This window comes from Coturnix japonica, chromosome 19, assembly GCF_054131305.1.
Source record: "Coturnix japonica strain WE chromosome 19, WE-NBRP24, whole genome shotgun sequence".
In the NCBI taxonomy this organism is placed as follows: Eukaryota; Metazoa; Chordata; class Aves; order Galliformes; family Phasianidae; genus Coturnix; species Coturnix japonica.
Genome location: NC_140681.1, coordinates 11,765,548 through 11,790,945, shown reverse-complemented (window position 1 = coordinate 11,790,945; position 25,398 = coordinate 11,765,548). Strand labels below are relative to the sequence as shown.

Genomic DNA, 25,398 nt, shown 5'->3' with positions numbered 1-25,398 from the left:
CAGACACAGAAATAGGCACTGAGTGTTCATTCCTGTTGTAAAGACGGTGATGCTGTCAAGCAGTTTGTTAATTGCTGGAGTTTTACATCGCTCCAAGTTCGTTATCACTTCCAGAGCTGCTGCTAACTCAGGACCTGTGGAGAGGTGTAAATATGGAAGATTGACAAGAACCTGTAACAGAAATACTGCGTTTTTCGGTCTGATGTGGAAGAGGCAGGTAACTGTGCTTAGCTGATGCTTTGAGAAATTTAGCCATAAGAATTCCAGGGGGAAGAGAATCTGAACTGCAGTTCACGTAAAAACCAGGAGACTTTCTAAATGCCTGTTCCAAAACAAAGCCAAATGACTGAATGTAACTTTACATAGTCCTTTAAAAACACCGGTGCTTTGCTTCACCCTGGGCATATCAGTTGTCCTTTTGACCTCAATGGGGCAGTTTGGATTCTGTGTTCCTTGAGTTCATGACCTCAGCTGAAAACTGGAGGCAAAATCAAGCCAGACATTTTGCTTGCACTATCAGTGAGAAACGTTTCCTGCTGTCACAGCGTTATTTATGTGGGTTTTTTCTTTTTTAATAATGGACCTTTAAATAAATAAATAAAACAAAAACCCAAACAGTGGCTTTTTGCAGCTGTGTGTGCACTAACCAAGAAACACACCTACTGTAAGACTTGGTTAGTGCAGTGAGCACTTTCAGTGCCAGCAGTTGGAGAGACTTGAAGATGGGGAGGAAGAGGATAAAAAACCCTCAGTTTCTCCTCTTTTTTTCCTGACTAAGTATCTTCCTTTGTTCAGTACATCTGGGCTGTCCAGGCTCATTGCCTTGCAGTGACAAAACCGTTAGTCCTTGGGTACAAATATGGGCTGTAAGGTGGTCTGCGAGGTGGGTCAGGAGCTCTAGTGGACCTGGGAACTGACTCTGAACTGCTGGTCACTTCATTTCCTTTCTGCATCAAACTTCATTGCCTTTCCTTGTGCTTTGAGAGCACGTTTGTTATGGGCAGTGGGAAGCGGCTGATGTTTAGGGACAGTCGCATTGTTCTGTGGTAGGGTTTTGCTGCTGATTCATACGTGTGCTGCTGTTCGTTTTGTGTCTGTAGATCCTGTGTTGCAGATGTGCTTTCTGGTAGTGTGTATGGTGGGATCCTGTGAGGCAGCGTGCTGTGCAGCTGGCACATGGTTGTTTTCAGTGACCTACCTTTTGCAGCAGTTAAATTAATCTTTCATGAGATAATCAAAATTCCCCCCACCCTTGGACTGCTGCATCAGCATTTGAGGGAGTGTTGATCTGCCAGAGGGGAGAAAGGCACTACAGAGGGACCTGGATAGACTGGATCGATGGGCCAGGTCTAACTGTGTGAGTTTCAATAGAGCCAAGTGTCAGGTCCTGCATTTCGGTCACAAACAACCCCAGGCAACCCTGCAGGTTTGGGGAGGAGTGGCTGGAAATCTGCCTGAGGAAAGGGACCTTGGTGCACTGATGGACAGTCGGCTGAGTATGAGCCAGCAGTGTGCCCAGGTGGCCGAGGCTGATACATCCTGGCTTGTATCCGGAATGGTGTGGTGAGCAGGACTAGGGAAGTCATCCCGTCTCTGTACTTGACATTGGTGAGGCCTCGCCTCAAGTACTGGGTTGAGTTTTTCAGTACAGAAAGGACATGGAGGTGCTGGAGCAGGTCCAGAGGAGGGCAACAAGGCTGGTGAAGGGCTCAGAGAATGTGGCCTACCAGGAGAGACTGAAGGAACTGGGGCTGTTTAGTCTGGGGAAATGGAGGCTGAGGGGAGACGTTATTGCTCTCTTCCAATACGTGAAAGGTGCTTACAGCACAGTGGGGTTGGTCTCCTCTCTCTGGTGACAGGTGACAGGACGAGGGGAAATGGCCTCAAGTTGCGCCAGGATGAATTTACATTGGATATCAGGAGAAACTTCTTTACAGAAAGCACCGTTAAGCACACATTGGAATGGACTCCCCAGGGAGGTGGTTGAGTCACCATCCCTGGATGTGTTTAAAAGCCCTTTGGATGTGGTGCTCAGGGACAGGATTTAGCTGAGGGCTGTTAGTTAGGGTAGGATGGTTAGGTCATGGTTGAACTCAATGATCTTTAAGGTCTTTTCCAACCTGAGTGATTCTATGATTCTATATGATCTGCCACATTATTCCAGCAGTTCTTCATGTTCTGCTGTTTTGCTCTCTTGGTTGGTGAATATATTTTCAGTTTTGTTTTGTTGGTTGTGAGTAATTACAGAAAGGGAAAGGTGATAGAAAGCATTTACAGTATGAGTAGTTAGTTAATTAGGTGAGCTGAGATTGAGAAGCTGTACTTAGCAAATTGGAAGTGTGACCATTACCTTTTAAAGAATAAAGAAGCATCATGCTGTAGTTTGGAGCCTTTGAGATGCTGTTCTGGAAAATGTGAGCTTTCAAAATAAATAATATTGGAAATAAATGATGTGTATTTAAATAACACAAGTGATTTGCAAAACATTTTGATGAGATTAAAAGATCAGTCAGATGATTCAGGGTTGTTGTCTTTTTGTTTCAGTAACTTGGCTAATCTGCTTTACCTCAAAGCAGTAACGTTATGTTGTGCATAGCAAGAAATGAATAATGTAAAAGCTTCATCCCAGTGCTTTATGTGAAGTTCTAGTTCCTGGACTTAATACCAGCTGTACCTCCAGGAGGTGAATGCCTGGCTGCTCCAGGCCTGTGATCAGGCATTTCTTTTGATGGTACTATTTAGCATTGAGAACAGCTGCTGTCAGAATAACAAAAGGCGTGTGGTAAAACTCCTCACAGGTGTATTAGGGGCAGTAGTTTGTTTGCTTGATCCTGTTACACGTTTTGATTTGGCTGCACTTAATCCCAAATGTTAATGCTCACATACAGCATTCAGTCTGGATTTCTAACCTACAGTTGTGCTTGTGGCTGAAAATAATTGTATGTATTCACTTTAGAGCTTTATTATTTATTGTAGGCTTTATGCCCAGGCTGTTGGGATGTCTGTTAGGTTGAGTTCCCTGCTCTGGCTTTTTTTGCTGACATCGTTTTTATGTTTGTTTGTTTTTTGTGTGTGTGTGCTCTGCTCTCCTTTCACTTATTTCTACTTACAGTCAATTACTCTTTTTTAATTATTATTTCTTTCCTATTAATGTTTTCTAAATATCTTAAAGGCATTTCTAGTATTTTGTATTAAAATGAATCAAGATCTGCTAATTTTGCAGGAAGTCTTGGTTGCTGTCAAAGACAGCAATGGTGTTTATTTATGCATCATTGAATGTCCAATTTTGGAAACAAATAGATGTTTACAGTGTAAGTAGAGATTTGAGGTATTTAATCAGAGTCTCTACCAAAATACTCAGTACTGAGGAAATTATTCAGTGTTAACAATATAGTTAGAATTTTTCATGTTCTGTTTCAAAAAGATGCTTTGCTTTGATGGTCTACAAATTTAATAATGTATTTAATTACAGGGAAAAGAAAATGAAAATTCAGGATATTAAGAACAATATTAAAGAAGCTATAGAGGTAAGCATACGAGCTGTTCTTGTTAACTATTCGAAGTTAGGTGTGCAGACACGTTTTGCAATGTTCTTTACTTTTCTGCAGACAATAGTGACAGCAATGGGCAACTTGGCACCTCCAGTGGAACTAGCCAATCCAGAGAACCAGTTTCGAATCGACTACATCTTAAATTTAGCTAACCAGATAGACTTCGATTTCCCACCGGTAAGTAAATAACCCTCATTGGCTGCTGTTGTGCTTTTTTGCAAATGGTTATTTTTCACTGCACTGTAGTAAATACTTACAAAAACAGCAAACTGGTCTTTGGGAATTAGTACTGTAGGTATTGTGAGTCAGTGCTAATTAAAGTATATAATAACATGGGTAGAGTGTTCAGGTCTGTGAACGCAGATGTCCTTGTCTCCTTTCTTATGCTCTATTGCAGACATCACCTGCAGTTAAGAAGAGCAGTGCAGGCAGTGATGTTTGGGTCTTTGCCCTACCCAAAAAGAGGGGAGATGTGCACAGCAGCCAGTTGCTAATTAGCTGACATTTAGTGATACTGTATTTCTCTCTTTTGGAAAAATAGTAGTGTTTTCTTGCTGATTCAGATGTTTTCTGACAGCTGTGTCAGCCAGACTTTCTGCAGAAGTTCCATGTACTGTGTCCTTGCCCCAGCCCTTGCCAGTCCTAGTTAATGATTCTAAATCCCAGCAGCCCCAGAGTAAATGCAGAAAGTATAATTACTTGTTTGGTGGTGTAACTTTGTCCCTACTCACTGTGATTAGTTTCTACTGTATCTGTCTCAACCAGGAAAGCAGCAGAAACCCATGAAAATACAGTCTGCACTTACTGAACTCTTAAATACTGAGATGTTACTGTCATTAATTGCCACGAAACATCTTATACTTGCAGTAATACGGGAGTGTATCACTTTCTGTGTTATGTTCCAATGAGGGTAGAAATCATGATATATCAAAATCAGGGATCCATTTACACCACGGTTTTGTTTCCAGCAGTAGTTGGTCTCAGGTGCTCGAAAGGAAAGTGCAAGTGCAAACAGATGTGGGATATTTTGCAGCACAGCAAGGTTTTCGTAACTGGTTTATAAACAGCACTGAACAAGCTAGTCTGTGAAGCCAGCAAGTTACCTTTTGCAACTGCTGCTGCTTCTGGGAACTTAAATGCTTCAGTCAGCCTTTATTACAAGGAGAAGAACAGCTAGGAATTAGCTTTGTGTACAAGGCGAAAGTAATATTCTGTTAGCATTGTGAGTGTTGTGTTGTGTTAGCAATGAGCAGGCACAGAAAGATGGATGGATGGAGGAAGTCTGTAGCACATAGAATGTAATATTAATCATTTTAGGGCCATTTCATGATTCTACCTTAAGAGATCCTAAATTAAGGCATTTTGAGATTTCTCCTAAGATACCTGTTTGATAGTTCTCCGTGTTATTTGCAGGAATATTTGGTCAGCTTATTGAAGATCTCTCTGCCAGTTGGACAAAGAATTTTGCACCTTAAGGACAGTGTTAGGAGAATATTTGAGGCAAAGAACAGCAGCTCTGTACTCCATCCTGCACGCTTTTGAGTTGGCCAGGTGCCTGCAGCTCTCCTGCTGCCCATTGTCTCATGATGGTTCAGTTTGCGATCCGTAACAGTGCTGTGACAAGTTCCCGTGACCTGTCTCTTACTGAAATACTTCTTCCCTCATCTCCTCTATCAGAGTTTTTTCTTCAGTTCAGTTGGAATACACTGATGATTTTTTTTTCTTTCCCTTGAAAGGGCTAGTTGTGTAGCAGTAAGGGAGCAGGCCGGGCAGGTATGTGCTGGATATGTGTGTTGCTTTAATTCATATCAAATGTGCACTGAAGACAAATGAGGAGTTCTGACATTTCCTATTCAGTTTCAGTATAAATCAGAATATGTTTTCAATTCAGTGCTGACTGCGGCTATTTTCATTTAGCAAAAATATTTTTAATGTGTTTCTTCAAAGGAAACCCAAAACAGACAGATTTGCCCTCAATTTTTTTTTAGGAATGTAAAGTAATTCTTAAATGCAGCTCGGGAAGTTCTCTTTTTACTCTGAGTGCTGTTTTTAATATGAAAATAAATATTCCATATCTTTTATTTCTGGTAACCTACAGAGCAGCAAGCCCTTCAAAATCAAGTGAAGGCCTTCTTGTAGTTGTATTTACTAGCAGGGAAGTGTGTGTCAACAGCCTGGCCCTGTCTGTTTATAGAATTGGGCTAACTTACACTGATTAGTAATAGCCTGAGGTTCTCATAAAACAAAGTTGTTGGGTTTTTTTTAGCAACTGCAATGATCAGTACTATTGCGCTTGTCTGTTCTTTTACGTTTGCAATGCATTCTGAGATCCTTGGATAAGAGAGACAACAAAGTGGACTGAGGTTCTGAACGTAAGTCATCGGCTTCTGTGACTAGATGATGTCTGGTGTTTTATGTGCTGTGTTGCTGTGTAAAGTAGTAGATACACGCTTACCGGGTCTATAAATAATTGCAAGTCCAGTGAAGAGTCTTTGGAAGTGTGTTGGATAACATGAAACTTGAGGAATAACTGTGCTCCAATAAAACTGGGTTTTCTTTCACTGAACAAAGGTACTGTGTGTCTACAGAAGTTTAGACATGTGCTTAACTTTTTCTAATTCCAAAATTAAATGCCATTAGAAAGTATTTCATAGGTAACTGTTCATAAGGTTGAGGTTTTAATGTTAGCCACTGGTTTAGAAGTAGGATTGTTGGCTCCTTCTGCCTTTGATTATGTAAGTTTGTATTTATCTGACTTCTGAGATTGTCAGAATGTAGGTTATTGTTCTTTGATGCAAGAAGAACTGAACTTGCATTTTAATTATGTATTTTAAATCAGGTTGAGATCTAGAAATCCCCTCAATGCCAGATTTCAATGTATAGTAGCAGACATACATAATCCCTGGGTACCACTATAAAAATAGTGCTGACTTCGCTATGGATTAATTAAAAGCACTTTGAAAGAGGTATCATTTTTTGTAATTGGAAATAGCCTTATGTTAGTTACACATTATATCTAAGGAAATCTTGATTATCCAGTCTCTCCTCCAGAACTCTCTGTCAGGAGACTTTCATCAACTGGCAGCTAAAACCTTTCCTGTATAACATACTAATGCAGGAGGAGGGAGGGGGATTTTTGAGCAAGGTTTAGCAGCAGGTAGTGCTGTGATGTTTTGAGGTCTAGAACTTCTTTCTCTCTTCCATTTTCATGGGGAATCGTATTTCAGCTGTTATGAAGGCATAACTTTCAGTGTTATATTTGACACTGATCTTCTCTGCTGTAGGAGGAATATGATGATGATAGGTAGAAAGGATGCTCATGTACAAAGGAGATGTTGTTTGAAGGCCATGAGTACCTAAGATACAAAGCCTTTTTCATCCCATTGTAAATACCCACTCCTCTTTTCCTAAAATTAATTCAGAAAGCTCTCCAGCAAGCAATGCACTGAAATGGAATCATAATTTTGTATTCCTTAATTTCTTTCCCAACCAGAGAAGATCTTTAGAATGTGAGGACTCATCCTTCTTACATATGCTTGAGGCTTAAATGAAGAAGTTAAACGTGCACACCAATATTTGTGTTTGTAGTTACCTGCTGTGCAGGTGGGACTAAAGTTTCCTGGCAGGAAGGTTCAGTGTGATGTGAAAGGCAGAAGAAAGGAAAGATGCGGGTGCGTTGGAGTGTGATGGTTGTGTTAGAGGTCTGGCTCTAGGACTGAAAGAAAAACTTTTGTAATCTGACATTCTAATTCTTCATCTGTGGCTCCATCTGTTTGCTGTGCAATTTTTGACTTAGAGGAAATATTTGTCATTTGCGTAGCATTGTGTAACACTGAATTAAAATACACAACTCCAAAATCTTGTTGGTGCAGTTAAGTGCTAGGCTAAACATTGCCTCTGAAACTGAAAAATTGGTGTGTTTTTTGGAGACAGTAATTCATCACACTTGGTATTAAGCAATTAGATTTCTTGAATACAAATAGTAGCATATTGGGAAGGGGAAAGAGGAGTATTGAAAGGAATTCTGTCCACACAGTCGTGCTGGTGATTTGAAGTATTGCAATATTTAATAAATCAAATTTGTAGTTCCTTTAGAATGCCTTCTGTGCTGTGTCAGTGCACTGTGTGCACCACTGGCAAGAACCTAGAAGCAGATGTTCTGAGAGCCCTTGTAGCTGGGGATGCAGTCTGTCTTGTCTTCAGTGTGTTCTCAGCAGTTTCTGAAGTGTCAGTTACTTAAAGAAACTTCAACTTGGTGACTGACCTGGTAAAATCTGGAAGACCTTTTTGCTGTAGTAAAATAAGCAAATCCAGTGTAAGAAATTGCAATGCTAATCAGATCCATGTAATCTATTGTTAATACGGATAGCACTGATAAATATTGCATGCAGTGTTCTGTTGGCACCACTGGGAAACATATCCTTGCTAAAATGACAGGACATGAAAGGACAAAACCTTGCCAAGAATGTCTAGCCTTGTTGGTGTGATTGAGCACTGAGAACAAGCAAGAGATCATGCTTTCTGTGGAGCGGCACTGAAAGCAGAACTCTTTATCTACAATGCTACACTGCCAATTTTTTAATGAAAGATTATCTTTTTAAGGAGGACCCTCATCATTGCCTTTATTAATGCTGGGTTTTTATCATGTGATTCAATTGTCACTGGCCAGCATGATTAGTTTAAGCAAGGAAAAAGGAAGTTAAACTGAAAAAAAGCCTCCCAAGTTAATCAAACCAACTCAGCTGAGATAGTGGAAGGATTTAATTTTAATCACTGAGCTGACTGTAATTGTGCATTAGTTAAAGCCTTAGGAGTCAGGCAGAAATCTTGCTGTATCAGTGCACTCATATGAATCTATATGCCCACATGTGATGACTGCTACTGGACATGTGTCTTAAGATGATGCCATGGTAAGTAATGTTTTAAGAAAGAAGTAATTTGCAGATGGCTTAGAAGTTATGAAGTGAACTATGCTGATCAGTGAGACCATCTAATGAAACAAGCAGGAAGGATAGTTTGCTTGAGCAGTATGTTTGAGTTATATCCCAAGTTAATGCTAGTGCTGCATTTTTAGATACCTCACATGAGATAGGATTAATTTTGGTGTTTCATTTTCCACGTGAGCAGAGTGACACTTGGTGTCTAAGAACTATGACTGTACAAAGCAACATTTCAGGCTGTTTTTACACCTAGTTTAAACAGAAAATAAAAACAAAAGTTGATCATAGATGAGGCTTTCAAATGGCTTTTCAGTCACTGTTGTCACTATTTTGCTCATTACAGATAAAACGCAATTGTAGGGTGATGCTGGATGGACTGGGTTATGGAGGTGGTATTTGTGCCCCTGCTCTGCACACCAGACAGTGGCTAGGATATTTATCCATCCCTCGTGCCAGCCATCATAGTGGCTTTTATTGTCACCCCTTTCTTTTTGTTATTATTTTTAGAAGAAGAATGGAAATGCTTTCATTCTATGAGCAGTTTTCTATCCATGGTCAACCAGCATGAACCAAACTGCCAAACAAAATCTATTTATTTCAAGTCTTTGTCCCTCAGTAAAGTAGTCAAAACAGGCAGAAGTAAATACTGTTCAGCTATTTTTAATTGATGCAGACTCAGTTGTTGGAGATGTTTCTCCTGAAAATGCTGTAGTAACTTCAGTTGGCAGTAGATCCAGAATATCCACTGTTGAAATCCGAAATAACTGTGGCACTGCTGTGTTGTATGCTTCTCTAGATCCAGGGAAATGGGTCTAGAGAAGAGATGGGATAGTTTTTAGGGTGTCAGTGAAATTGTCTGCAGGTTTTTTGGTTCCCTGTTTATTTTTTATTACACTACACCATTGTAGTTATTTTGGATCTGCCACTGCCAGCGCTGCTGAATGGTTTTATTATGGTTTCTGAGTGGTGTCTTTGAGGCCTGGTGTTACCACACACCAGCCTCGGCCTCAAAGCCGGCCTCACATCCCGTCTGCCCGCAGCCAGCCCGGCCCTCTGCCCACCACACTGCTGTGTGCCACTCTTCCTTGCACCAGAAAAACCTCGTCGGGTCCCCCAAGTAAATCACAGCATTGAACCGCTCCATGTTAAAAATAACCCCAGCAACCCTTACTCCTTCTCTCATCTATTCTGGGGAGGTTATTTTTACCTGGAATCAGTTTTAGAGGGCTGCTTTACTCCCATGCACTGTGCAGTAGGAGTGAGGCAATACAAACCATGTAGTACATTAACGTGCAGTCAGGACAGAGGAGAAGGTGGAAACATTAATGGCAGCATCTTCAGGAGAAGACGAGAGCACAGTCTAAGGAACAAAAGCTGTGAACTAGGATCTGTTTGCTGCTGAAAGTGTTCCTTAATTATGGAGGCAAAATTACCTCTCCCTACAGATAACCAACCCGATCTGTATCATGATAGATACCTCGTTATTCATATCTAAATACATCCTGGAAGAGGCAGAGAGCTTTTCTGGTTTGACAGCATAACCTACTTTATGAGGTAACAACAAACACGTTGCCTCTAATGGCAGGTGTTTCTCGTGAGACTCTGCATTTGGGCACACACTGGTGAGGAACAGGGAAAGCACTTTCTCTGGTGGGCGTAGCTGTGCTGTGCTGGGGAGGTGAGGATGGAGCCTGTTTACCTTGGGTGTCTGCATACTGTTCTGTGGAATTCTGGTAGCTACCAGCAAGTGAAGTGTCCGGACTTGTTTTATGACTCGAAGCAAATCACCTCACTTGTCTTGTGTGCTTTTTTTAGTCTCTTGTATGTTTTGTCATTTACAAAATATTGGTAATACATCCTGGACATATATTTAAGCATCCTAAGGTGCAAAAGTGTTAGAAAAGGCAGATATGCAAATATACCTTGTTAATGAGAAGGAATGGAGAGTATTAGAAATAGTGTCAGCAAAGTGCTATGATAGGAGATCTTCAGAGGTATTCTTTACTTGCTGTTTCTGCTAATTGAGTTGAAAGACAGCCTAAATTATGATTACCTGTGTACTGAAAGAAAGAAGTCTCCCTTCTAAGTTCTGTGATCAGAAATGAGACGAAACAGAAGGGTGAAGCAGCTTTAATAATAAACCTTGTTTTCTATACAATGGTTGGTCTCCTGGTTTGCTTGCTGCAGTTCTTCCAGCTACACCCAGTTCAGTTCTTAAATGTGGCAGCATCTGCAGAAACAACTCTGTTCTCACCTTCAGTAAACTGAACTTTATTGCCCTTAACAGCAATTTCTAACTGCAGTGAAAATGGGGACGCTTTTATTTCTTATGCTTCAGTTTGTAATGTGCCAGAAACCAAAACACATCTTGAGTATGAGGTGAAGTTGTTACTAACTGGGAAAACTAAAGGAGCATCCATTGAACTCTGCTCTGTTTTGACTGAAGTGTTCATGTAGTTTAGTTAAAACTCAGTATTTCCTCAAATTGGAGAATCTACAATGCAGAGCTTCCAGGTGATATTATTTGCAGATCTTTCCTGTAGTGTGGTCATTTTTATGGTATAGAAAATAACAACAACGAAAACACTTTATTATTAATATATTTGATTAACATTTGAAGTAAATCCCAGTGCTTTCTTCTGCATTTGTATTTTTATTGAATCAATTCCCACCATACCATACTTGTAGGTTCATAAGTTCACATTTAGAAATTCATTTGGAGAAACGATGACTTAATTTCTCTTGATACATCTTCTTTTTTTTCTTCAGAGCAGTCTTGAAGAACAAGAACAGATTAATTCAATTTATGCCAAAGCAGAAGAGCTGTCAGCTGAATTGAACAGGAAATAGGCATAAATTTAATATAGAAATTCTTAAGCATTTTCTGGTTTTAATCACAGTGTGACACTATCACAAAATATTGGTGTATGCATGGATGAAGTAGAATTTCATCTGTGAGCCTGCTTGGTATTGCTGTGGCTTGACAGTCATTTCTGTAATGGTTTATATTAAGATTGGGCAATATAGTAAATGTGCACATTGCCCTGTGGATGTAGTTTTCGTCATACAACAAAACTACAGTAGAGCCTTTGGTAGAGTCCCACCTTCCAGCAAACCAGCAAGTTGCCGGGGTTTTCAGCTTGCCTTTGGGACAGTACAAGCCCTCAGAAGCCTTCCAGGTTTTCGTTTTTCCTTTTTTGTTGTGGTAGGACCAATGAAAGCATCTCCAACTGAGAGTAACGCTGGCTTTTCCTTCTTGGGATCTAAGTATTTTGTTTCTTGCTGTCTTCCCAAAGGGATTTTCTTCAGTTCAGGAAAACCAGCTAAATGAAATTCATTTCAGTTTGTCTGTAATATGAGATGAAGGGGGGTGGAATTCAGGTTGGATATATAAAAAATAGCAATTCTTTTTAAGCACGTTGCTGAACTATCATACAGTGTAGCACTCTTGGAATATCAGGGTTGTTCAGATGATTTCAATAGTTCTAACAGCACCCTTCTGGAATGTGTCTTCAGTGCTCACATAGGCAGTAGTTGCAGTCTGTGATGCTTTCGCCAACACAGATGCTGATTCTTCAGAAAGATTGTATGATAATTATTGGTCTTTTCTTGGCATTTGTCATAATTTAGAGTAGGAAGGAACTATCTTAGCTACCTTTTTCTGTTGGTGGAAGTTAGTGGCAAAAACAGACTTTCAGTTTCCAGCCCGGAGGGTGTTGCAGTGTGGTGCCATGCTCACCTTGTTGTTTGAAGTTGCATTAATTCTCAGCAGTTCCGTAAGGTATTAAGGCAATTCGGTTCAACTGCTCATTTTAAATTTACTTATATTCATTACACAACAAGCAATAAAATCACGCAGTATCAAAAGACATTTTCCAAGCTCTAATTTAAGGCTCAAAGGAGATGTCACAGAGTTTTATTAAACCTTCCTTCCTAGCCAGAGATCTGCAAAAACAGCTCCTGGTTGGATGGTCTCTGTCACAGCTCTCTGCTGCCCCAAGAGAGAGCTGAGATGGTACAGAAGACTTTCATGCTATCAATAGGTTTAATTCATTGACAAGTTGCTTTCTTTCCACGTCTAATCAAAATTACAGAGAAGTCTTGACAAAATGGGGAGTTCATATCTGCTGAGCTTCCATCTCAGCGCTCGTACCAGGAGGAGTTCCTCCTCTCTAAGAAGGGTGATGCATTTTAAATAAGGGATTTATGAAAGAATTACATCGTGATGTTCATCATGTTGCACTTCTGGTGCAAGAAAAATAAAAGGGAGATAATGTGGTGATGCACTATTAAGGCCTCTTGACCAAAGGGGCTGGTATAGAATGGGTATAAAACTGTGCGTTGCAGCATTTCTCAAATAGCATGGCCTTTGAAACTCTTAACTGAGGGAAAAGGTGGAGTTTCAAACTTGACAAGAATTTCTTAAATGAAATTATCTTCACACTGTCCATTGGTTTTATCCACATCTTTTTTTGGTTCTGTGAGGAATGTGAAAATTGCTTAAGAACCCCAAACATTTCATCCTTATTCTTCCTTCTAATCACGAAGAACTATTGATAATAAGACTGAGTCCTTGCTGAAAATATCTGACTCAGTTATGAGAAGTGCTGAGTACTGTGGCCTCTCCCAAAGAGTTCTGTATTCCGCTCTGGACGTGTGCCAGAGACTGGAGAATATCTTCAACTGTTTGTAGGTATGCATTTCCTTTGTGATATCATTGGCATATTTTCCCTAAAATAGCAAGCAATAGTTAACGCTTGTTCGCACCAGCAGGAATGCAGATGTTTCCCTGTTCGAGTAAGTGGCTTATTAAACTGTCCTCTTTGACACATTTTTAACACACTGTAGAATCCATGCCCAAACACAGGGAGAATGGCAGGACACCATTGGCTTCCTTAGCTGAGTGGCCTTAGAGTCAGCCGTAAGTGCTTGTTTTCAGTTATGAACAATGAAAAACAAATCTATTTGTTACGTATTTATCCTGGAAGGAGAAAATCAACCTGTTCAGTTTGTAGTGGAATGCAGCACTGTGGCCTTGTGTTGCTCCAATACAGTTCATAGGGAATGCAGAACCATCCATCTGTCCTGAAAGTAAAGCAGATGTTGTCCAAGATACAATTTTACATTTAGAAGCTGATGTAGTTTGACCTTTAATCATTAGGTTTTAAGTGGATGACATATTTAAAACTCTTATTATGAAATGAGTAACTTCATGGGACACTGAACTTTGCCCAGGAACTGAATCCCAGTTTTAACCACAACATTGTGTAATGGTTGCACACACCTTTTAGCAGGTAGGTTTTTTCAGTGGCATTGACTTTAACTGAAGGCAGTAAATAAGCTGCTCTGCTGACAGATCCACCCTATATTTTACAAAGAAAAGGTAGCGTTGCATGTCCGTGCTAAGGTTCCTGTGGACGTGGTATCACAGTTGCAATAGCTGTGCCAGTGCTTTTCCCTGCCAACATCCTAATGCCTATAAAACATTGCTTCATAAACATATTTTAAAAGTCTCTTGAGCTTTTATATATTTGGAGGGAACAAAACCATGTAGACAGTATGTCCAGTTTTTCTCTTTCGTTTTCTGCTAATATTTTATCCTTTTAGAATATCTCTCAAAAATGAATCTTGGTTCCTTATTTTTCCCAGGCCTGGACTTTATCTCTTGAGGATTATTATTATTATTATTATTATTATTATTAATCAACCCCAAATTCTTAAAATGTTTGAGTTCTTTAACGCCTTCTCTGGTTGACTTTTAAAAACCACTCATTACCTGCTGCCATGTATTAAATTCATTGAAGGTTTCTAACACAGTAGGATTTTAACTCGGTCAGGCTGTGCATCGCCCTTTTCCTGCACCAGGATTGCGTTGTGTGATCTTTCTGGAACAAAGAGCTGTTTTCCAGGCATCTGTTTTACATGACAATTTCCACTGGTGTTCCCTCCTGAGGTCTGATTGCATTCCTGTAAATGCATATGGACAGGTCACAAGTGTTACCTTTTGATTCACTGTGTGGGGAAACTTTCAGAAGGTGGAGGAGGCTCCTCTACTAAATAAAACATTAGCACTTCAACACGTTTCTTTTCACATGCGCATGTTGAAGCTTTATGGTGTTAAGCTGTAGTGAGATTGCAGGTTTCCTACAATCAGCAAATCATCATCCTTCATAATTCAGTTGTGTAAGAGTAGGGAAGGTTTCCCAGACTGTTTTTTGTACCTGGTAGGTGCAGCTTGTGCCTGGAATTCAGACTGTGCCCCTGCCTGGTTTGAACACATTCAGTCTCAAGCCCTGCTTGTTCTGTTCAGATTTGCATTATGTTGGCATAACTTTCCCCAAGTGTTCTATGCAAGGATTTTTCCCTGTTTAGGGTGATATTAGTGCTTCCAAGAGTGTAAATTCTTCGTAGGAATTCACTTCTCACTTTGGTTGGTGACACCGTGCTGGCTGTCATTGGTTGTGTTGACTCTTGTTGCTTTGCACAGCTTCAGCTGTAGTTTAAACAGGATTGTGGGTGTGTATTATGTTACCGCAGCATTTTTTAAATGGCAAATGACATAACTGGAATCGTTGGCTTTTTTTTGTTGTTCTAAATACATACTGGGCAAGACTGGATAATAGGACTGTATTTGTCAAATGCTGTAGATTGTTTTTGACCTAATGTTTAAATCCCGCTTATTGTGGAATATCATCTCAAACCAAAATGTTATTTAGTGTTACTTGTTTATTTTAGCTGTTTTATTAGGAATTCCATTATTAGTGCAAAAGAAACCCGTGTTAATGTGGCTGTAGAGTCTGTATTAGAAAGTGCCAGCAAGTGAATCAGTGTTGAGGAAACAAGCAGCAGACATGTAAGGACTCGTTTTCTGGCTATTTCTTTTCAGGAAATTTGCCTGCAATTTTTGGTTAATTTGTTTCCTAACTCATTATTTCTAGAGAACTCGTACAAATTAGACCTCTTTAACTCAAAAAAAAACAACCCTAGAACCTTGTTACTGACTTGATTTTTCTGGTGGCGTCTGAAGCCCTTTTTCCACCTAAATACTTTACAAATCTTGTGGTTTTGCTCATCTTCCCTGAGAGAACCCCTAGGCCACATTCCATGACTCAGATGGGATGTTGAGGGTTCCTTTTGTTATTCTTTTTCTTAAATATTATTTCAGAATTGTGGTTAGTGTAGGTGTACATTTTTTTTTTTCCTTTGGTGGGGGGGGGAGGGCAGGGAATCCGGTTTGGGTCTTCTTTATTTGGTTGGGTTTTCTGTTTTGCTTTGTTTTTGTGACTAGCTAATGTGTCTTACTTTCAAAATCACTAATCTAGCATAACTAGTATAAAGCAACAACTTTGGTATAACAAGTACAAAGTTGAACTCGGTATATCTGGTTCCAGCTTTTCATTGCTGAGCACCTCTCTCATCTACAGATGTGTAAGTTGGGTCAGCAGCAGTCCCTAATTACGTGAAGATGTTTTTGGTGTGGCCTAAAGACAAAATGTTGCTTAACAAGGCATCTCATATTTGGCCATCACAAGTCATATAGATCTCTCCGAAATGAAGTAATAATAACCATACTGCTTCTTGGTATAACCTGTTGCCCGTTACTTTCTGTAGATGTTGGTTTTGAAATGCCAATATAAAGTTCAAAGAATGTGGACTTGAATTCTTTTCCCAGCCTGCATGGGCAGTTAACAGCCATGTTAGAGGACTTGTCTGAGTGCTGCTGGTTGTAGCTCAGATTAGCAGGACAGACATCCAGGCAGTACTGAGAATTTTATTACTGATGGGGCCGAACAAGGCAGGAACACTGATTATTGTAATCCATGTTCTTTTTGGAAGTTCCAAGCTGTCCTTGCAGCACAAGAGGACCTTGTGGAACTATATAAGTGTTCTGTTAAACTAAATCCCAGACTTTTTATTATCGATGTGTTTATGGGAGGACCAGGAACTGGATTTACTTTTCATCCCACTTAAGAGTCTGATTGCAGAAACTACTCCAAATATTTTTTTCATGAGTTATGACAGAGTTGATAAGCTGTTTGGAATAATTGCTTTATTCTAGTTCTCTAATGGAATATTGTAGCTGTAGTAAAAACCAGAAGAGAATAAGGACTTCTGAGCCTCATTTTTGTGGCAGTTCAAAGGCTGGGTATTCTACAGAGTGTTGGGTCATTAAAGCTGAGGGATTGTCAGATGGTTCAACTCCCCAACTTAAGATCTGAACATTTTTATGTTGCGTTTGTGCCTGATGTGATGTTTGCGATGTCAACCTCAGCAGCAGAACTCAGAGTGGCTGCTGGTCTTGGCCATTGGCAGAGAATGTGTGAGAATGGGCCTGGAATACGGGTGATTCTGGGCTCAAACTGGTTTTGGTTTAAACACGTGAAATTCCAAACCATTCCCTCTCCCTCACTTTCTCTCCCTACTGATTTTTGCTTAGGAAAGGTATTTCCCTCTTTGTACTCTGATACAGTCAGAGGTTGAAGGCTTCCCAGACTACCAAAAAATAGGAAGCTTTCAAAGCATCCCATAACCGTGGTTTTAGAAGTGGGAGAAAGAGAACTGAGGACAGGGGTTAATATTGCATTTGCTGTTGTTTGTGCACATTCAGTAGCAATGAAAGTAAGATCAAATTCATGGTTTGTTTATAATTGTTAAGGTTAATGCCATCACAGTACGAGCTTTGTGCCAATGTATTTTATCTGTAGTTTCTTTCTGCAGTTGCACTGTGAAGGAACAAATTTCTTGATAGAAGCAGTGCCACTCACGTGTCTGTGTGGTCCCCACAGAGCCCCACTAACTTGGAAAATGGAAAACAGTGTAAAACTAAGGATCGTTTTCTAGATTTAAGTAAGAATTACTGAGACCCAGTGTTTCGCTGAAGAAGAAAGCAATGTTGACAGCCAAAGAAACATAATATCCTGTGAAGTCTGGAGCTAAAGAGCAACTGTTACCAAATGATATGGATTACTAAAAATGCCAACAGAGTTGTCATTAATAAAAAGCTCACCCCTCTTCCAAGGCTTCAAAACACAGTTGGACTTAGAGTACTTGATAGGCAGTTTTTGAAGTCTAAGAAGCTAAGAAAACCTGTCATCTTCTAGAAGATGTTTAATGCTTTTTTGTGTGTGTGTTGAAATGTGGTAAAGATGCATTATCATTGCTTATTCTCCTCACGTATAACCATTTTTTTTCCCCTGATAATAAATATATATATATTTTTTTCCCCTTTAGGAGTTTTATGAACACACAAAAACGCTTTGGCAAGATGACGGTGTGAAAGCCTGCTATGAGAGATCTAATGAATATCAGCTGATTGATTGTGCACAGTAGTAAGTATTGTTCTGTTCTGCTATATATTGACTCTGAGATACAATTTGTTTCAAACTCCTTTGGATTATCCTGATGCTTCCTTTTCCATGTGTTGGAAAATCAGGATTGGGTGCAATGAGTGCATTCCTACTAGTCAGCCGTTCAGAGATCTAGCCAGCTGGTGTTCAGTTCAATGGTAATGTCTACATTGAAAACCTTGCCAGTACTTTGACATAGGCTGACATCAGATTTCCCATTCATACCACGTGACAGTCAACTTCAGATCCTGCAGCAAATTTTAATGTCTTGGAAAATACAGTGTAGGTTTTGCTTTCGATGCAGCTTCTTTATCTGAAAACAAAAATGACAGCAACATTCATAGGAAGCAACCTGTGAAGAGTCACCAAGACTTCTGCTTGTGTACCTTGGTGCGCATATCTGAACGTGATTTATTCCTTTCTATTATTTCCACCTCTGTGATAATTAATATTGTCCCGAGAGGGACTGCTGCATGTTTGCAGTTATTTATTACATACAGCAGCACAGTATGGTTCAGATTTATTTTTTTTAATTGCAAATTATAAAATTAATTGCTAAGACTGCACTTTATTGGGTTACACTCCGTTTCTTTTGGAGATATGGAAATAAGTTGTAATGGTCAAGGAAGTAGAAGCTTCCTCATTTCACATGATGAGGGAGGACTGTGGTTTGTCTGCTGCTGAGTATCATAAGGAACACTTGGTGAAATAAAGTTTGTAAGGTTCACTTTTTGTTTGGGTATGTAGACTTCGAGGTAAATCAGCAATTAGCTCTGTTTGAAGATACCAGGGAGATCATTTGTCTATGACTTGCTCAGCTCCAGGTCTTTCAAAGGCCCTTTGAAGTTTTGCCATTGTTTCTAGTGTGAATTTGTTTGATGTGTAGCAGTGTCTTTTCCATTAGGTGACTAATGTTTGATCATTTGGCATGGATCTCCTCTCAAGTTCATTTGCTACTAAATGAAAAAATATTACAAGGTCTTTGTTTTCTGTCAACTGTCCACTAAATTTAGTCTTTATAAGCTGACAGAAGTTAGAAACAGATCACGTTGTTTCTGTCAGTGTTTGGTTATCTCTTAGTGTTTCTAGCAGGTGTTTTTTTCACAGTTGTAAGTCTTGCTAAGCACCAAGGTTTGGTTGCATTGCTCTGTTTTTAGAAGAAGATCCAATTTTGGTCTTCCCTAAAAGCTGAAGTTGCTGCCATTTTTGATTGCTGGATGCTGACTTTCTCATGGATCAGCGAGGGATATGGCCTTTAGGATGGTTTTACCATCCTGCTCCATCTAGTGGAACATTGGATGATACATCACGATCCGTAGAACCAAAATTAAATGTTGTACTGCTGACAGTACTTTGGTTTTTTACCTAAGATTCCACTGCTGTCTTCTAAATATGTCATTATATGTCATATTTATTCAGTTTGGTTGTAAATTTAAGGCATTGGCTCCTTGGGAGGAAGCAGAAGGCCATTTCTTGTCATTTTTGTTGGTAGTTTGTGCACTTTCTGGCACTTCTGGCCTTGCACTGCTGCTGTTCTTAATTTGCGTGTTCTGTTATGCAGAGTGTTGTAATGGCAGAATGTTTGCTTGGAGGTGAAGTGCTTTGAAATTCTGTGCTTGTTTTTATCATATTAAATTTTCAAGAGACCTGACAAAAATTGCTTCCAGTTAAACCAGCTGTGATTGATCCTTTGAAACGAACCTCGGGAGCTCGTTCTAAAAAATGCAGCAGAGGCAAAATGTGAAACATTACTGAGATGTATGGAGTGCGGGCTTTTAATTGGGATGTGCAAACTGCCGTATTAGGGCTCATAGGAGTTAAGAGAGAAAGCGGAGCAAGTGTTGGAGTCAGTCAGCTCCTTCAGAGCCCTTTGTCCTCAGCATTTTCCACTTTTGAAGGTGCCTGTTTGGAACAAGCAAAGCCGGCTTAAAATGGAAAACAGAAAAATATCTTTTCTCTTTCAAAATCAGTCAGCTTCCAAAAAATCCTGTCTTGCTCTTAAAAATTGATTAAATAGTTAAATGCGAAAGGATTCTTAGTCTGGAGAACAGCTTTAAATTCTAAGCAGTGTTTCTTTTTATTGCTCTTTGTAATTGTATCTATTTCTTTCTTTTATTTAATTTTGAAGGGTGATTTCTTAGTGTGAAGCCTGTCTTGTTCAGGAGTCATTTAACACAGGGAGCAAGTCAGGAATTCTCTTAGATGAATGCAAGGGGGAAATGTCACTTCTGGCTACTTGTCCTTCGGCAGAGAAGTGGGAATGAAGATAATTCCCAACATAGTGTGTTGTATCTCTGTGACACTGATGTTGTTATTAAGATTCTAGCCATTCAGCAATGGTATTGTTTACCTGTTGCCCAGCAGTAACTACAGTTCTTCATGATGCCCTGCTGCAGCTTTGCAGTGCTTCCTCACATGAAGTTGGCAGTAGCATTGTCTGCACTTTCTGTTACTCCCTGCAGTCCTGCCTGAAGTGGCTCACACTGAAAGCTGTCAGACAGCTACAGGTACCAGCCTGGCTGCTTGATTGCATCTGTGATCATCACAGGTGTAAAGCTGGGAGACCTGAGCAGTAGCCCCATCTATTGGAGAGCCCTTCTGGTATCTCACCCCTTATCCTCAAGCTTATTGGCTTAATGAAAATGTCACTCCTAAGGAACTCTGTTCATTTTGAAGAAGAGCTGCCTCTGCTTGTCGTGAGCTTTACTGTACTTCCTGCCGGGGCATATTGTATGGTCTCGAGAGAAAGGAAAGGAGGCTGTTTCCCTTTCTTAGCTCAACTTACTAAGTAATTAGTTTCAATTCTGCTTCTAGAGCAGCATGCTCTGGGAGACTGTCACCATTTTCTGTCTGTGGGGAATATATTAACTGTGAAGAGGGAGCAGCATCTGAGAAGAGAGCAGATTTCATTGCTCTTGTGTGTTTTGGGGATGTGTATAGAAGAGAACAAATGTTTTTACTGAAGCTGCCATGTGATACTCCTCTTGACTAATAATAAACAGAAGAACACAGAAGTGTCTAGAATGCAGAAACCCCCGAGTGGTAGTAAGTGATGTACCGTCCTTCGTATTTTTTTCCTGCAGGTGCAGGATTTCATTTTATTCTGAACATGTTACTTAATATTAAGAATTTAGGAGTCATCTCCACTGCAGTGTGCCAAAACCTGCATGTCAGATCTATGCCTTCTGTCAAGTATAAACAAACACGAACTCTTTGAAGTGCTGTCATTGCTATATTTCAGCCTCAGTTTTCATTGGAGGATCTTTGTTTTTAAAGCCTCCCAAACACTCTGCAGGAGCTACAGTTGGAATAAGCAGGATCTCTCCCATACCAATGGGCTGTTGGTGGTACGGAGGTTTGAAGGGTGCCAGCACAGTCCTGTGGGGCCTGGTGCAACATCTGTGGATGTCCTGAAGAAGATTGCTTTGATGTCGGTAGCCTTTCAATTAACACTGTTTGTAGTGAGTCGTGAACAAAGCTTGGATGCATAAGCCTCCTAGGGCTCTTCTCTAGTCTTGCAGCTATTAAGCCGTACCCACAAATACTTGATTTTTTTGCTTTATCTGGCCTTGGCTGAGCTTGTTTCATTGGCCCCCAGTTTGATTTTTCACTTTGTTTTACACTGCTTTCGCTTTGTATCTCCCAGCTGACGCTTCCTGGTTTTGGCTGGAGTGGAAAAGGAAATAATGTGAGAGACAGCATTTGCAACCCATTTCACACCCTGCGCTATCAGGAAGGGCTGGAAGTAGCAGTTGGGAGCCTATTCTCATGCTATTTCCTGCTGGAAAGCCTCGCCGTGCTTTCTCTTGCCGTCTGCCATTTCATGGACGGAGGAAACACGGGCAGGCTGCTGGTAGAGGTGCAGCGAGCTGTATTTCTTGAACTTCAACACCAGCAGAGCCACTCTGATAGCTTGAAACTGTGCCAGGCTGCTCCAGAAGAGCTTTATGAGAAGTATTTTTTAAGATGTTTGTTTTTAAAATGCTTATCAAAGAAAGGGGAGAGTGCAGCTATTAGCTGACTGCCGTGCAGCGCTCCTAAAGGATCAGCAGATGTGGACGTCCTGTTTTCTTAATATCTGATTTGTTAAGGGCTGTAAATTTTTTATGTTTTTATTAAGATTTATGGTGTGTTTTGGTTCTGGATTTGCTGACTTGTAAGAGCAATTAAGAGCCCCGATCTGAGTACTTAATGATTTTCTTCCACGTTGATTTCACTTCACAACAAAGTTCCTTTCAGGGAACGTGCAGTAAAATGTGTTTGCTGAAAGTCTCACCTTTTAAATAGTGGCTGATTTATCAGTAGTGCTGTTAGTCTGGGTTCTTATTCCTATTTATTACTTATTTTTTCTTTTTACTTTCTCTCCACTCAATGTGTTTTTGGCAGAGCTGTTCCCCTCGTATTCTCCAGCTCTGAGTGCTGCCTCTGAGTGCTTCTGTTCAACAGGACAGTGATTTCCCTGGCCTGCAATTCTGGCACATATGAGCTTCCTATGGACATTAACAGTTAAATTGTTGAACATTGTTGTGATGAAGAATAATATCTATGTCCCCTCTCACTGATGAGCTTGCCTCCCACTGCACGAATTCTTTGGCAAGCCAAAGAGTAGACCCTGATTCCTCATTCCTGCTCTTGTAAAACCCACTGTTCCAGAACACTGGCCAGTCACTGAAGTAGGGTCCCTGTTCCTCTTTATCCTGAGGGAACAGACGTTCATGTTCTAAATGAAGTTAAATTCAGGTAGAAGAAAATACAGCCTGAGTTAAACTTTTTCCACAGTCCACTGGGATGTTACGTGCAGAAAGTGATTGCTGTAGATGATGGGAAGCACGGTACCTCCTGAGTTTGTATGGCTTTAGCAAGTCATTACCAACAAAAGGAGCCTGAATATTTAGGTTGGTTTATATCAACTACTCCAAGCATCTGCCTGTTCTTGCTGCCTGTCTGTAGCAGGGATGTGTCTGCTGGCAAGTGCTCTGAAGACAGGATTACCTAAATTTAGCCAATAAATGGATTATGAATCCAACACGTTCCCACTGTTGTCACAGCTAATCATAAATTCACAATTTCAACCTACACTCAACCCCAAACAAAATTCTCTGTCTCTGAAACAAATTACATCACAGTATGAAGCCAGATAAAGTGAAAGGTGTTGTGGGGTAGCTTGCTTGAGTCTTAAGAACTAGGTACATTAATAATTAAAATGTTGGAATTAATGATCTATTTTGGCAGAAAGACCATAAGACACTTTTGTCTGAGTGCCTGCCTGCATTTGCAGGTGTTGCTGAATTTATTGTCTTTGATAGATCCCTGACAACAATGTCTGCATTGCGTTGGGTAGAAAAGTAGCAGCGGGCTGAGAACTTTATTGAGGCCATGTGCTTGCATGCGGAGAACATGGTTGTAAAGGCTTTACTGCCAAAGGGGCTGGCGGAGAATGAGAACATGGATTAAACTCATGTTAGGTGAGTGGGTTTATCAAACTGAAGCTGGATTTAAAATATCACAGTGTAATTTGTTATAGTGCTGTTTACTGCACTGCCTGTGCTGCAAACTAAATCAGATTTCCTTTAAATCATATGAAGTATTTCTTACAGTGTGTGACTGAGTCCTAAATGAACTCCAAGAAATCACCGACTGATTTCAGGTGTGACTAAGGACAGTTTTGTAGGCAGGCTCTCACTGATAGGTTTTGAGATTTAAAACGCTGCTTTTGAACTGATTGCTCCGTTACATGTTATACATTGATTTTTTGTATCTGGAACATGTTATACTTACATTTAATCATACTTAAATACAGTTAACAAGGAATCATATTTGTGTTATGGTACACCAGTGAAGTCTTCAAGGATATCTGCAGATGAGGCTAAATTACAGTGCTCTCATCATGCAAGTGAAGGGTTTCCAGTATCTGAACTGTAATTTACACTTTGAAACATATTGGCTGCCCAGTAAGTTTTTGGTCAAGGCTGTTAAGTGCCTTGGATACTCTGCAAGATTCCCATCCACCTGAAGTACTTTTATAAACTACAGCCCCATTACCACAAGCAGCAGAGCACTGTTTGTAGCGAGGGGCTGCAGCTGGGGCAGAAGGGGGCATTCCGGAGGGCTGCATGGCTTTGTGTGGGCCTGATGGGTAGATTTGCGTCCTTGTAATAAGAACAACAACTGCTTAGGCCCATGTGAGTTTTATAAATGAAAGAAAATAGAGATTTAGATGTGAATAGTGTTAACTGCTATATTACTATATATTGCCGATGCAGGTAGTGCTTGAGAAGTTGTTAAAGATCATGTCTGGATTGCCCTGTCCACCACATCTGCTGCTAAGGCACCTCAGCTGAGCTATGCTTATTTATGCTCTAAAATCAGTGACTGTCAGAAAGAGTTAGGTGCCTTGTAAGCCTCATGTCTGGGAGGTGAGCTCTTCTCTTTGTAAATAGCTTGACTGTTTTTCTTTGGTATTTGTTCCTCACACAGAGCCCCAGCAGTGAGCTGAGCTTTATCCTGTTGAGTCTGCTGACTGCTGTATTGTGATCTGTTCATTTGCTCTGCCTGTCACAATGTGCTCGGTGAAGAACAGATGTTGCATTTAAGGCGTTAAGTCTCAGTTCTTTTCCTGTCTTTGCCCTTAATGGCCTCTGCCCACTGCTACTGCTGGAGAACTTCACCACTCACCTCTTCCCCCGAGCCCAGCTGCTTTAGGATCCATGTGTTCTGTTACAGGAGAGCAGACCTGATGCAGCTTCATTTCCCCACTTGTTAATTGGTGCAGCTTTTTTTCTTGAGGAAGAGTATAGAAGCTCCTATCAACGAATCCTTGGATGATTTTGGAGAGTGTGAAGTATTAAATGAGAGAAGAATGTTGTTGTTCAGGCTTTTGTGATAATGAAGAAGTACTGTGGTATCATCAAGTGTCTTGGTACAGTTAAATGGTTTTGCTGAAGGTGTGAGAGGAAAACCTGGAGGTCTTTCCTCCTGTCTTAGCAGTGTGGATGATACATTCCCCAGCTGGGCCTTCCTGATGCTGGGATCCTGCTAAATACAGTTTGCTTTGAAACTACCATGTGCTGTATGAGTGGAGCGTGAGGTGGCCTTGTGTCTTACAGGTATAATGTGTTCATTATTATCTCAGTGTTTTATGAAGGGATCCAGTACTTAAAATGTCATGTTGTTTAGAGACCTATTTAGAGAGAGTTTTGGAGAAGAACATGTCAGGTTGTAACTCATTTTATTGTGATTTATGTGAATCATCCTGTAAATGTATGAATATCCATATGCTTCGTGTTGTGGATTCCCTCTCACAGAGTGAGATCCTTGGCCTTTGCCTTTGGAGTGCTGCACTGTCCACCTGTGCTCCATGGAGCTGAGTTACTCCAGGATCCATGCACTCTGTTAGCAAAGAGCATTTTCCCAAGCTCTCTTCAGGTACCACGAGCTCTGTGCTTCCCTTCCAGCATTCTCCTGTTGTGTGTGGGATGCTGAGCAAGGAGTGTCCCTTGCCTGTAAGAAAGGGTGACTGGGGACAGGCAGGGAAGGACGGGGCACAGCAGGGCTGGACGG

At 40.5% G+C, this 25,398-nt stretch overlaps 1 protein-coding gene across 6 annotated transcripts in view; it reads left to right on the top strand.

The window, feature by feature from the left end:
- The window catches only part of GNAS (GNAS complex locus), a 122,940-nt gene that overhangs the window by 74,080 nt on the left and 23,462 nt on the right, over positions 1–25,398 (top strand). For all 6 annotated transcript variants that reach the window (XM_085520555.1, XM_015881746.3, XM_015881747.3 and 3 more), the window contains exons 3-5: positions 3,473–3,527; positions 3,609–3,728; positions 17,723–17,820. In XM_085520555.1, the coding sequence (XP_085376681.1) occupies positions 3,473–3,527; positions 3,609–3,728; positions 17,723–17,820 (273 nt within the window). The remainder of the gene's footprint in view (positions 1–3,472; positions 3,528–3,608; positions 3,729–17,722; positions 17,821–25,398) is intronic.